This window comes from Oncorhynchus kisutch, linkage group LG8, assembly GCF_002021735.2.
Source record: "Oncorhynchus kisutch isolate 150728-3 linkage group LG8, Okis_V2, whole genome shotgun sequence".
Taxonomy (NCBI): domain Eukaryota; kingdom Metazoa; phylum Chordata; class Actinopteri; order Salmoniformes; family Salmonidae; genus Oncorhynchus; species Oncorhynchus kisutch.
This window is the reverse complement of record NC_034181.2, coordinates 40,617,097-40,631,270: the sequence shown is the minus strand read 5'-3', so window position 1 is coordinate 40,631,270 and position 14,174 is coordinate 40,617,097. Positions and strand designations below refer to the sequence as shown.

The 14,174-nt window shown below is 42.9% G+C and overlaps 1 protein-coding gene across 15 annotated transcripts in view; it reads right to left on the bottom strand.

Moving 5' to 3' along the window:
* The window catches only part of LOC109895666 (ARF GTPase-activating protein GIT2), a 33,626-nt gene that overhangs the window by 3,898 nt on the left and 15,554 nt on the right, over nucleotides 1–14,174 (bottom strand). For 4 of the 15 annotated variants that reach the window (XR_004210823.1, XM_031830365.1, XM_031830367.1 and 1 more), the window contains exons 2-16: nucleotides 10,063–10,196; nucleotides 9,831–9,937; nucleotides 9,328–9,433; nucleotides 9,136–9,222; nucleotides 8,661–8,791; nucleotides 8,416–8,510; nucleotides 7,984–8,029; nucleotides 7,187–7,192; nucleotides 7,036–7,087; nucleotides 6,827–6,899; nucleotides 6,496–6,593; nucleotides 6,197–6,308; nucleotides 5,949–6,079; nucleotides 5,663–5,812; nucleotides 3,389–3,661 (exon numbers count right to left, since the gene is read on the bottom strand). Coding sequence is in view for 14 of the 15 variants with exons in the window: in XM_031830365.1 (XP_031686225.1) it covers nucleotides 3,389–3,661; nucleotides 5,663–5,812; nucleotides 5,949–6,079; nucleotides 6,197–6,308; nucleotides 6,496–6,593; nucleotides 6,827–6,899; nucleotides 7,036–7,087; nucleotides 7,187–7,192; nucleotides 7,984–8,029; nucleotides 8,416–8,510; nucleotides 8,661–8,791; nucleotides 9,136–9,222; nucleotides 9,328–9,433; nucleotides 9,831–9,937; nucleotides 10,063–10,196 (1,601 nt within the window). In the remaining variant the exon portion in view is untranslated. The remainder of the gene's footprint in view (nucleotides 1–3,388; nucleotides 3,662–5,662; nucleotides 5,813–5,948; nucleotides 6,080–6,196; nucleotides 6,309–6,495; nucleotides 6,594–6,826; nucleotides 6,900–7,035; nucleotides 7,088–7,186; nucleotides 7,193–7,983; nucleotides 8,030–8,415; nucleotides 8,511–8,660; nucleotides 8,792–9,135; nucleotides 9,223–9,327; nucleotides 9,434–9,830; nucleotides 9,938–10,062; nucleotides 10,197–14,174) is intronic. The other 11 variants (XM_031830374.1, XM_031830373.1, XM_031830377.1 and 8 more) reach the window with 5 other exon arrangements.

Sequence of the window (14,174 nt, the reverse complement as noted above, 5' to 3'; positions counted from 1 at the left end):
GCATGTAAGCACAACAAATCATTGTAAAGCCTTTTAAATTTCATTGCCAGGGTTAGTAAAAAGAGGTTAACCGGGGGTTCAAAACATGTTTGTTGTTTACCCTCACACAATTGGAAAAAATTGCAAGTTCAATGTCTATAAGCTATTGTGACAGAAACCACACTGGACAAATGGAATGGCTGATTGATTGATTGGTACCATGCCAAGTGGAGATGCTAGGCTGGTTCAATGTCTAAAAACCTTTGAACTCCTGCGTGTAAAAGATGGAGACTTATAGACGATATTAATTAAACCATGGCGATGAATCAAGGGCCAAAGGCATAGTCCAGGAAAAGCTTCAAACACTGCCGCGCTGGCTGCACCCCCTTTTTAAAAGGCATATGCCAAGACAGATGAGGTCAGGGATGTTTGAGGAGAGAGAAATCACTGGATAGCGATCACACAGAAAGAAACAACCGCTACGGAATTACATCAGAACCATGATCCATTCCAGATCTCTGATCCAAGACTTTAATTAAGAGTCATAATAACTTTCATGACATGGAATCAAGGTTCCGATGAATTCGGGTCAAAATTCAAGAGGGGGAAAAAAGCACTGTGACAATTGTGTGGCACAAATTGAACGTAAGTCATTGGCTAAGACGATGCTGATGGAGATACTGCTTAACAAAACATGTATTTGTCCATCTAAAGTTGGCTGTACTCAATACGCAATACTGTGTGGTGCTCCACCCAGCCTGTAAGCGTTTGTGCTGCGTCACGAGACTGGTGGACAATATCGCTTGAGCTGTACTCTAATATCAGATAGGAAGCTTTGGGTGCACAGCACTGACCCCGCACTGTCACATCTGCGCAGATCCCGCCGTCTTTCTGCACAGAAGAGAAACTATGTAGAGGAGGTGCGTTTGAAGAAAGGAGCAGAGACAAACACCAAGAGGGACACAGGCCACATACCGTACAGTTACATACCCTTTCCAGCCTAGCCCAAAAGACCCGCTCAAACAACATCCTCTTCCTGTCTGCAGGGCAAGATGCCAAGACCCACACAAACACACTACAGCAAACTGCCAAAAATGGGATTAGCTCATACAGGTGTTTTGTTGATTTCTCTCCCACTGGGCTTGCAGTTCTGCACATGTCAGTCAAAGGCCCAGTCCAGAAACAACCTCTAGCCCCTACCCCCTAGACACTTGTGGAGATTTGATAGGTTTGAGCAATATGGCGATAGCTCCACCTTACCCTCTGATAGGTTCGGTGGAATTGTTTTCATATTGCTTTAAATCTACTAAATCCTCTCAGATCTTCGAACAAGATCTCAGCAAGTGTCTAGTGGGTAGGGGCTGTTTGCTTCTGGAAAGGTCCACAGTCTCAGTGAGGAACAGACTCTTGGATAACCGGAGAGTTTGGGTGTTACTAGAAGGGAGGGAGGGAGTGCGTGCTAGATGAAGCTCACTGGGCGACAGCCGTGTGCTGATTAGAGATGGAGAAAAGAGGTCATCATTTTTTTTTAAATATAGCAAAATGTTGGCTCTGGAGGTGGAAGGAGCCCAAGGCTTTTTTGGGGGGTTAAAATTAACAGCATGAGGAATGTAAGAAAGAAAAATCTCAATAGGCTGAGCGCTTAACCTGGCAGCTGGTCTCAAAGAGGGTTGGCAAACCTTCACATTGAGATGGGTGTGTGATCTTGACACATAGTGCTGCTACATTGTAAACCTTCTAGCTGATTGTAACAGGCGCGAGGATGAGGACAGTGATGGTGATGAAGGGAAGGCAGCCCATGGGGTGGTGGTTTGGCTCATGCAGCAGGACAGGTAGGGAGGGAGGACAGGGGCTCCCCCCAGTAGATTTGCTGCTTCCCGAGAGGCACGGACCAAGCGAGGAGGTACTTAACCCGTAGAGCAATTTTGTCCCGAGACCAGGACAGGGTGGATGGGAAGGAGGGGAGGGATGAAGAGGTCACAAAAGCACCCCTTCCTGTCTAGAAAGGGGTTCAAATTATGTTTGTTTTTTAACTAGTTAGTGCTCTCAGGAACAAAGTCTTGTTTAAACCACATCATGCACTAAAATAAAAATAATTATTCAAGAAAACAAAACCATAGTAAGAATGAAGAACACCATAAATTGTGATTATGACAAGGAATTACACTTAAATAACTGCATTTTCAATTCCTTGCTGGATCTGAGCATACTGTACCTCAAATCCCATACCTTGAACATTATAAAACATCTAGACAATGAACATGTTTTATTATTTGATATCGCAGAGTACACGTTTGTTTCCTGGACATTGAAAGGGGCAATCCGGGATTCGAACAGCAACAAAGCGTCACCCGCCACCGGTTTTGGTGAACAGCTGAGGGAATGGGGCTGGAGAAATGCAAACCCTCAAATTCACAGAGCTTCAGATGAAAGGACAGACCATCCATGAGATTGCAGGGTAAAGCTAACTTTTCTTTTTTAAGCTATAGACTATTGTTTACAATGACATTGTTAACAAACAATGGCGTGAAACAATCTTGCACTTTGAGTTCTGACGGTGTAGAACAAATAGATGCGCCAATCCCGAATTGCTCCTCTTAAATACTGTACCAGAACTAAGAGATTCGTGACAATTAGAAAAACACTAAATTCCCATACATGTTTAATTAAAAGAGAAATGACAATGCACCTGATTAGAACCACAAATGATCTTGTTAGTCGGAGACAGAATCAAATAAACACTGAACAAATTTTGAATGGGATGTTTAATTCTTATTTGAAGTTACATGAAAACCTTCAAAATATTTCAGATTCAACCTTGAAATAAACAAAAATGGGATCATGACATCTTTCCTACTGTCTACCTGAGAAAATGTCTGAACAGAGTACCTTCGAATGCACCCAGACTTTTCTTTGAGGAAATCGCTGATCTAAACACAGCAACATTGGTGAAAGCAATAAGAGTGGAAATGTTCGCACACGTCCTTCCACTTAAAGATCAGTGGTTATCTCAAGGAAGAGAGAGGAAGGATGCGTGTTAAAAGGAATTAAAAACAGGGCCCAGGTAAACATTGTGGAAACCAACAGCCCTGAGAAGAATCCTATGAGCCTGCAGCCATTTAGAGCAGACACCGAGTTGAGAATGGCTATGTGTGACCTGTGCGCTTGGCATTGTATTGGCTGATTATCACCATCAGGTTCCAAATAACAGCTACAGGCAAACACTACCGGTACACCAAAGAACAACAGATTTGAGTAAAAGTAGAAAGGAAAGGGAACAATCTGAGAGAAAAAAAGGACTGCAGAAACAGACACAATGAGATAAAAAGGAGGAGGAAGAGGAGAAGATGCCTAAAAGATGGAAATGGGAGAGGAAATAGCAAAGGCTGGATGCGTGATTTTTACTTACATGAGGTGGGAAGACGGGTTGCAGGGTGGGGGCACCCTCCTCTAGGTAGGGGGTGTCCCCCTTAGGGAGGTAGGGCTTCAGACCTGAGCCAGTCTCATAAATAGACATGGACATGGGCCGGCTGGCCCGCGCCGACTGCCGGCGCTTCATGGCCGAGGTACTGGAGGAAGAAGGGTCAGTGTACTCTGACCCGCTGCTGATGGGGACCTGATAGATATGGGTGGTTGGGCCCTGCCGCCTGAGAGACGTGTTCTCGCTTTGCAGAGAATGCAGCTGGAAGAGACGAGTCAGCAAATAACACTAAGAGGACGCTTTTCTTATCAGCGAGCAGGGTGACTTGTTTCGGTCTAGCTTCAACGCATGCTTTATTCTCCACAGGGCGAAATCCTAACTTTCACCTAAGTTGAATTTCACTTGGTCATGAATTGACGTCAATAGGAGACGAAGTGAAAACGTAACTCAAGCGGATGTTAGGATTTGTCCCCATTTCCCTACCTCTAAATGTTCAGGTGTTGGGAACGGTCAGCATCCATCTGTACGAAGCGAAGGTCAACACTCATGTCTTTATAACGTCTTTATAAACAGTCTTGTTAAGCATTTCCCCGTTTGTGTTACTCATGCTAGGCATCCGAAAACTCCACTCAAAAAGCAAGGGGTAAGAGCAAGTAGAAAGTGTTGCAGGCAAGCCAAACAGTTCAGATAGATTAGACAGAGACAGGAGCTATCTGCCAGAGACCGGAGCTATCTGAACTAGATAGGACAGACGGGATAGATATCTAGGACAGATGGAAAGCCCTCAATGGCGCCCTCTAGCCAACCCTGTGGTCCTTGCTATTTATTCAAAGAGGGCAACAGGGAAGTTCTCTGACGGCTAAGACAATCGAATGTTTCATCAGTTCAGTAAATGCCAGCCCACACAGCCAAATCACATACTGTACACATCCACCACTGAGGAATGCCAGTTTGACTCCTGCTGTCTGTTCCATAGAATATTACTGAGAGAATTTAAAAAAATGCACGACCCAGGATAAAGAAGGGGTTCAAATGCACGATCCGGAGCCTACATGTCTGCAACAACAGCTGTTCAGCCCACGACAAGAGCATCTCACCACCTTGTAGAGTCATACCCTATATTTTTATGGTTACTCAATAGTTCTCGTAAAAGGCCGTTTGTCACCATTTATGCCTTTTAGGTTGAACAAAGGCTGTTGATTGGGGCAACGACAGTTTGGTCTATTGCCAAATCAAGTGATGGGCCTGCTGTCGGGCTGAAACACACACTCCGGATTGTGACTTTAAAATCATGAAGGATTTTGTATGATAAATCATAGGGGTCATATGGATAAGGAAGACTCCAATTTTAGAGTCAAACGATAGTGTAACACCGACTGTGGAGGAGAACTCTGAAAGTGACAGTACTCCTGGGCATTTAAGATCATTATGAATGGACACAGGGGCCCTGATCCTAGATCAGCACTCCTACTCTGAGACGCTTCAGAAATACAGCGTTGGTAGGAAACAATCAGATGTAAAGAGTCCTACTAAAACCACAGCAGAGGACCATTGGAATGTTTTTGAATGGCAAAGGCAAATGCTGCACCTGTGTAACAACAAGAGCTGTGTTATCCAACACCTTTGAGAGGAGTATTCTGATGAGCGAACATTAAGGTTAAGAAGAACATCCCGTATAATTGATGAGCTTGCTGAAATCACAATGCAGGGTCACACAGATAGAACACAAAATAACAACAATGCTATGCTTACTATGTTAAGTCACCAGAGAAACGACTAGAGGAGGGAAATTCACAGTGCGAGTGATGTCATGCTGTTTACTTGAGCATGCCTGTTAGTCGTACCATAAGAAAGAACACCACTTTTAGTGTATGATACACTGTATCCAGGGGGAGGGAGACAGTTTCCCACAATAGAGTGGAGCAAGAATACATCTCTTTAATACAAGTAAAAAAATAAAAATGCTAAGAATTTGTCAAGCTATAGAAGCCATTGTCTGAACATGGACTGGCCCAAATAGTGGAGCTAGATGGAGAGCAGTCTTGCCTTGCAGGAGAACCTTCCCAGCATCCTGGTGGTTACCGGTTAGCATCCTCACTCAAACCAGTGTGTGAAGGGAGGTTACCGTGAGGGGAGGGACCAGAGCTCGGCTGACCAACCGCTGTGCCCCCCTCAGTCCAGCCCTCTGTCTCATTGGTCGAGTGGCAGACGGACCGAACGGTGTTAGTGATCTGATTGGTGGATCTCTGCAGTGGGCGGTACCTTTTTCTGCATCAGCCGCAGCTCGTCGCTCAGGTTGCTGTTGACCTTCATCAGCTGCTGGATCTTGGCCTCCGAGGCCGACAGGGCGTTCTTCACCTCCAGGAACTCCTGCACCGTGACAGGCCCGTCTGACAGGTCTGAGTCCAGACTCTGTAGGGGGAAAAGTCAGAGAGGTTGGGCTTTAGGACTTGTCTGAGTCCAGACTCTGGGTGCTCATTTTCAGAATAAGTAAGTACTACTTGAAGCCCTTTACTTGGTTTGCATGCCAAGAGATCACATTAGTTACCTTGGTCCGGTCCTTGCCCGAGGGTGGCTCCTTATCCGTGTCCTCGTCAGAGGCCACGCTGTCGTAGTCCGGTTGGTCGTTGTCCAGACCCTCGCCACCACTCCGGCTTTTTAGGATAAGTTCAACTTTTTCTGTAACCACAAAGCAAGTGACCCCTTTCTCATTTCATAGAAAGACATGCAATTTTAATTATGACCATAAGCCATGTGTGTCTGAGATAGTAGGTTCATCATCTTCCAGTACTTTACCTTTGGGACTTATCATAGAGTTCCCCAGCTGTCGACGTTTCGAGTCACTTAATATGTCGATGACAAGAGTTGCAAATTCATGTGCGTTAAATCTCGCAAGCTTTTGCCGTCCCTGGAGAAAAAATAAAAAAGCCTAGCAAAATGCATCCTCTCCTACTGCATCTGTTGAAACTTCACTGAGGGAACCGAGAATCCGTCATATTTAAAGGGAGAGAGAAAACCAGCAAGGGGGAATGTATTTAACTAAAGCAATCAGTATCAAAGTGTTAACTAGGGAAGGAGTTGTGCAGCAAGCTTGCCTGGTTTCGTGTTGATGAGTACTCTGGGTTCACAGGAAGGAAAGGCACCACTGTGGTCTCTGTCACCAGGGTGCTGTGGTTCTGTGTCGCCAGCCATACTGTGCAGAACATAGGAGTGTTGCATCAGGGCCATATTCATTAGGAAACGCAAACGGAAAACAAAAATGTGTATTTCTTATTGAATAAGTCTAGGTAGCCCCTCCCTGTTTCCGTCCGTTTGGTGCCAAATGAACACCACCCAGATGTTTGACTGGACATGGTGGACTGAAGGCTTAAAAAACATGCACCGACCGTTACGCCACTACTGCGCATCACCGTCTGTCCGTCTTACCAGCATCGGTCTCCCTTCGGTCCACTTCGTCAAACACGTCCATCGCCAGCTCCTCAAATAAATGATTACTGAGCTGAAATGAAATGTGCGATTTGTGGAGAAAAAAAAATCAGCCCAGAACTAGTTGTATGAATATGTTTTGATCACATATGTCTCTAGATTGTAATATCATACATCTAATCCATTCGAATCTTAAAGTGAACACTTACAGACTGGAGTTTCTTCTTTGCTGCCTTTGCCAGTTCTGATAAATCTAAACTGCTATACATTGGGGGGGGGGGGGGGGGGGAGATAAATCTGCTTAGCCTCATGTTGAATGGGAGGGGAAATGGTCAAACCTCATTATAATATAATACTTACATGTTCCTTATCCATCAAGACAGCAATAAAAAAAAGACAACATGTTTTGTTTGAGTTCAAATATCAGAACTATGCTAAAATAAGTTAATAATATGCTATAATAAGACCAGCCCAACTGTAGCAATTTAGCTCAGATACGTATTATTATGGTGCAATAACAATACTGGGTACAGTCACACTATTCAGATTAATAAATAGTTTGACTAAAACGTTTACATGCTTTGCAAGAAGAACAATTTCCCTAATAATCCGGTTTACATGGACACATCTGAAACCAGACTACCTGAAGGGACAAATGCCAAAAATTGTCAATCAAAATAAATGTTCTACCACAGCGACCATGTTATTTTTTGGAAGCCATTTTGATTGAGTTCGGCCTACTGCCATAATCTAATTATTAGTGTGCATGTAAACGTACACAATGATTTAAGGGGAAGATTATGCTCTTGACAACATGTAACAATTGCTTCAGCCTGTTTCATCTCATGCCTGTTACAAAAAGCTACAAAATATGTCCTGGCAGGCTCTAGAGTTGGATTGCACTGTCAAACAGCTCACGTTTTCTTTGCCCTCCCCCAAAAAACACATTTAAAACTTCACCCACTTTACTTTTCCTAGAAAGAGCCCCCCCAAAGTGTTATTTCATTAGTCTGGTCCCAGAATGGTTTAAGCCGGCTCGCCAACTCCTACGGTCATTGTCATTTGGCAATGACAACGACGAAAGGGTTCGGCTATACAGCACAAAGTCTGGGACCAGGCTACTATTTTATACATTGAGCCACACAATGCTTCCTTACCTGTCAGCCATCTGTGGCACGATGAAGTGTTGGCCATTTTTATGATCTGAAAGCAAGCACAGATGGGTTGTGGCGATAATAAACCTCATGGGAGACACTGTATGCGATCAGTTGAGTAACCCCTGAAACTAGGCTGCAAGCGTTGCGTGTCTTGCCTGCTATACCAGAACCGTAGAGGCAAACATCTAAAACGCATGCCACTTCTGTGTGTGCTTCAGAGAGGCATATCTCTGCCCTAGACGTGAAGCGGAAAAAAATGACATTTTTAGCGACCAACGCTTTGCTTCACTGACGTGCTGCTTCTGTGGCTGGTGTAGCATTTCTCACTGATTACTGTGGGTTTGTTTCAGCTGTGGCTGATGGACGCTAGGATAAGCTGACACGCAACACTTGCAGTCTAATTTTAGGAGGTGAAACCCTCTTCTCACTTACTAGGCTTTCTCCCACAGAGATAGAATGCCAGTCTGTCAGTAAGTTCATACTGGATCTCTACCAGCCTATCAGCCAGGTCATGGTAGCCAGCTTGCCTGAGAAAGAGACACACAATAGAAATCAGTTATGCCTCTTTTCTTGCCCATAAAGCCTGCCTGGTCACACAGCTACTAAGACATGAAAAAAAAAGACATTGATAAAAATAAGTTTACATCCTAAATGTTAAACTATGAATGTTGCAGTACCTTGCATAGTTGATGGGGGTCTTGGCGTTGGAGTCGGGGGCGCCGGGGTCAGCCCCGTAGATGGTCAGCAGCTCTGCCTGAGACACCTGCCCTGCCTTGGCAGCCACATGCAGCGGCGTATTCCCTTTTTCCTGGAGAGAAGGTAAGACACCACCCATACGGGAACAATTAAAACTGGGGGGGAAAGTTTACTAAAATACATAGATAGGGTATAAGAAAGGGTCAAAGGTCGGTTCACACTGCTTGCGGACATTTAACTGGTTGTAGCGCAAGGTTGCAATTAATCCAATGAAAAGGTTTCCTTTTTGGCATAGTTTATTTTCCACAAGCAGTGTGAACGGTCCTTCCCTCTTTCCGTTAAGTTGCTCTCGTACCTGTGTGGCAAAGCAGTAGTTATGGAAGTAACACTGTTGTATTAACATGTTGTTAAGGATCTGTTTAGAAGCTGGATTGGGGGAGAAATGAGATCTCTTACTGGGTCAAAGAAATTGGCCTGGGCTCCAAGAGAGAGTAACCTCAGACACGTCTCCAAGTTACCAGTGCGGACGCTGGAGTGAAGTTGCTAAAATCAACATAAAATCAACATTTATTAGTAAAATATTGCTCATTCAAGCTTGATACACCTTCATCAGGGAGTTGTGTGGGCACAGAGTTGCAGATGTCTCACCTTGCTTAAGTCCTTGGCTGTGAAGCTGTCATCATCTCGACAAGGCATCCGGTGGACAAAAGCCAGCATTTGGTATTTGGCCTTTATGAACTCTGTCTTGTTTGGGCTTCGGGAATAACATAAAACAGAGGGGGGTAAACAGAACAGCAGAGCATTATAGGAAGATTTCAATTGAAGCACTTCCAATTTCAAGCAACAATCACTTTCAGGTTCAGGTGAATTGACCCGATCGATCATAAGTTTCTCCAGGAGGTTTCTCCAGCATTGTGTGTTCCTGCTGAAACCCATACACTTTTCATGCTATCATGCTGAACCAAACCAGTACTTTGGCGGATGTGTATCCAGGCCAGTGTAGTTCAGCCAGTTAATTTCTCATTTGGGTCTCGAGCTGAAAAAGCTTAAGAACCAATGTACTAGTGAAACTGGGCCAATTGCCTCTCCTTCACTAGTGATCAAACTGCACTCCTGGCTCACTCGGCAGCCATCAAAAATACATGACTCACTGCACTTTGTCCTGAGGGTTGGCCTTGCGTTTACCACTCATCATCGGGTCCAGTAGACAGTGCTCCCATATCGAATTTGCACCGTTGTTGTATAAAGTCTGAACCATCTGATTAAAAGACAAAGAGATATTATCCATTAAATGAAATATACAGACCCCCTATTCTATCACAAAAGCAGAAAAGGGGATACCTTTGACCAAGGTAAAGAATAGTGTGTGTGTGGAGATCTTACTTGTAGCTGTGTAGGAGCCCATGGTGTGTGAGTCAGGTGACGCACTTGGGAGCTGTGTCTGCCCAGACTCCGATGAACACCACAGCACTCGTCGCAGATCAGCACGCCCCTGTTCACAGAGGCCCAGCGAGGCTCTAAGCATAAAGGAAACAAATACGTGTACTAAATACACACAAAGACAATCATCTGAATATTTCATCACCTCAATTGCAAAGCCTTATTCAGCTTTAGTTCATTCATTTGTAATGCCACGTAGTAAATATACTGCAAAGGACACGTGGGAATAAATACACTGACACAGTGCTTGTAACCTATTCTTAAAAACCTATTGCTTAATAGTCACTCATTTTAATAACTGGGCAATTGCACAGTAACAGAATTGCAAAAATCGAAAAATATATTTCACAAAAAAAAACATTGATTTCAAAGTTTAACTCTATGCACAAGGAGTACTTTTAACCATTTACACTGAACATTTAACAGAAACACATTGACTGGAACAACTGTGCAGATGGTCGTGGCTGAATCAGAATTAGTTAGGTGACGTAGATAAATAATATGTTACATCTTATTTTTGTCATTAGAATGTCTTCTTTTGGACTATACTGTTGGCAGTTGCAGTTATCCCTTCTCAGCTAGGGCTCAGTCACTTGGGGCCCAGAGAGGGGAGAGGTCAGGCTTGTCTTCATATGTCAATGTATCTGTTAAACCATGTGATGCTATGAAAAATATCAGAAGGGGAGGAGGACAGAATGGAGGCTTGTCTTCTTATGGGAATGTGCCTGTAACTATTGTATGTCCCCTCTGAGGTTGCCCTTATCTTGACTGAGTATATGACCTAGAGGCTCACTACTCTCCTTGAGTTTATCCAGGAGGGGGGTACTTGAGATGTGAGTATCTAGAATTGACAATTCATATATGCCATTGGATGAGGTAATGTTTTGGTAATAGGAAGTACCAAGAACGAGAAGTAGAACAAAGAGAGCAAACTGAACGATAATTTATAGCTAATGCTATGGGATGCTCCTCTTTCAAGAGTCACAGGGCTATGGTGAAGCTCATATATTATAAAGTCCATCTTTAATTATATAACTCTGACTTGTGTGTGGTTTGCTCTCTCAATGTTTAGTAATACAGGAAATTACCACGACAAGATGCAAAGTTTGGTAACAGAATATCTGTATAATTTTTTTTATTTTTATGTGTAAACAACAAACTCAAATATCTTCTCTGAATTAAGATTCAAATATGTCTGCAGAAAGAATGGGGTGTCAGCTATGACTTGACATGCTTGACTTTGAAAAAGTTTTACACCAGGGGGTAACGGAATTGCAGTAACGGAATTTCATTATGGGTCCCTTATCTGTAAGACACAGATATGAAAACGTTCAGGTTTCAAAACAAGTATAGGCTATTTGTATGCTGTACGATTCTGATTAATAAGATACATAACTAATATACTGTAACGACCCTGGGTTTATATGCGCGGAAATCGACTCTGCCGTTCGAGCATGCTTTTGCGGGAAACAGTTTATAGCGCGCCGGACCTCGGGCTCGAATGTCGAGGGTTCGAGACCTGATCCCTGCTGTTTCATTACACTGGTGTCTGTACACACACACCAATTTAATGACACAAAATTATGAAAACTACCTATAGACGGATAAGCATGACCTGTCAAATGCATTTCCATCGACTGGTATTTCCATCAATGAATAAGTTAAAAAGCATTATTTCACAATGTACTTGGGATTTCTTTTTCTCCCAGACAGTTGGGCCAGTGCCTATTTATTTAAATCGGCTTTTCTATATATCCCTTTTAAAAAAATGTATTTTATAAATCGGACAAAAGCCGGCTATTACCGGCTAATGGAAACCCTGAGTAGAGTAGAGTTCAGTGCAGTATACTAGATTTCAGTACATTAGTGTACTCAACTCTAATGTGCTTTACTGTGTACTGTACTTAACTCTACAGTACTCTACTTTAAATTTACTGTTCTCTACTGTGCTATCCAAACTTGTGAACCGAACCGCAGTTTGCAGACCACTATGATTTCCCACCCACCCCCCCCCCCCCATTTTCAAACAGTCCATTTATATTTTCCAACTGACCTGTAGCTGCTGCTTATTCCGTTTGCTCGAAAATGGATAAATGGTTTTAAAAAAGTAAGGCCCGCGTCCTGCTACTACCAGCAGTACTACACCTGCACCTGTCGATGACACAAGTTGTTCTGCTTCCACGAGCACATCCAATGCTAGCATCAGTAATTCTATTCTACATGTATTGTTAGCCCAGCTAGCATGGACATTGACAGTTGTGAATCTGATGCAGCCGAAGAGCTACTGCCCCCTTACCCGGGAAAGCACTGAACCACAGACAGGGACATTGGATCATCGAAGAGGCGCAAATATGATGGGAACACATTGATTTGGGGTTCACTTATATTGGGAGTAGTGCCTTTCCTCAGGCACAGTGTGTTATATGTGCAAAAGTACTCTCAACTTGATGAAGCCTTCACTATTGCGCATACATTTAGAAACAAAACATGCCAATTTGAAAAATAAGCCACGGCAGTTTGAGTGAGAATTAAGATGACTTTTGAGTAGTTAGACATGTATAAAAGCAACAAATACCATTAATAAGAAGGGTCTCTAGAAGCTCTTATATGATGATTTACCGAGTGGCTAGGACAGGCAAGCCCCATACTATTATGGAGGACTTAATTATTCCTGCTGCTGAGGATATGCCTGGGACAATGCTGGGGGAAAAGGCAAAAAAAAACTATACAGACTAGAGGTCGACCGGTTAATCGGATTGGCCGATTGATTAGGGCCGATTTCAAGTTTTCCTAACAATCAGTAAATCGGTATTTTTGGACACCGTTTATGGCCGATTACATTGCACTCCATGAGACTGCATGGCAGGCTGACTACCTGTTACGCGAGTGCAGCAAGGAGCCAAGGTAAGTTTCTAGCTAGCATTAAACTTATCTTATAAAAACAATCAATCTTAACATAATCACTAGTTAACTACACATGGTTGATGATATTACTAGTTTATCTAGCCTGTCCTGCATTGCATATAATCGATGCATCGAATCACAGCCTACTTCGCCAAACGGGTGATTTAACAAGTGCATTCGCGAAAAAAGCACTGTCGTTGCACCAATGTGTACCTAACCATACACTTAAAATCAGTACACAAGTATATATTTTTAAACCTGCATATTTACCGTAGTTAAGATTGCCTGCTAACATGAATTGCTTTTAACTAGGGAAATTGTGTCACTTCTCTTGTGTTCCGTGCAAGCTGAGTCAGTGTATATGCAGCAGTTTGGGACACCTGGCTCGTTGCGAACTGTGTGAAGACCATTTCTTCCTGACAAAGACCGTAATGAATTTGCCAGAATTTTACATAATTATGACATAACATTGACGGTTGTGCAATGTAACAGCAATATTTAGACTTAGGGATGCCACTCGTTAGATAATACGGAACCGTTCCGTATTTCACTGAAAGAATAAACGTTTTGTTTTCAAAATGATAGTTTCCGGATTAGACCATATCAATGACCTAATGCTCGTATTTCTGTGTGTTATTATATTATAATTAAGTCCATGATTTGATATTTGATAGAGCAGCCAGACTGAGCAGTGGTAGGCAGCAGCATGCTCATAAGCATTCATTCAAACAGCACTTTACTGCGTTTGCCATCAGCTCTTCGCTGTGCTTCAAGTATTGCGCTGTTTAGGACTTCAAGCCTCTCAACACCCGAGATTAGGCTGGCAATACTATAGTGCTGATAAGAACATCCAATAGTCAAAGGTATATGAAATACAAATGGTCAGAGAGAAATAGTCCTACAATCCCTATAATAACTACAACCTAAAACCTCTTACCTGGGAATATTGAAGACTCATGTTAAAAGGAACCACCAGCTTTCATATGTTCTCATGTTCTGAGCAAGGAACTTAAACGTTAGCTTTTTTACATGGCACATATTGCACTTTTACTTTCTTCTCCAACACTTTGTTATTGCATTATTTAAACCAAATTCAACATGTTTCATGATTTGAGACTAAATAGATGATGTATTATATTAAGTTAAAATAA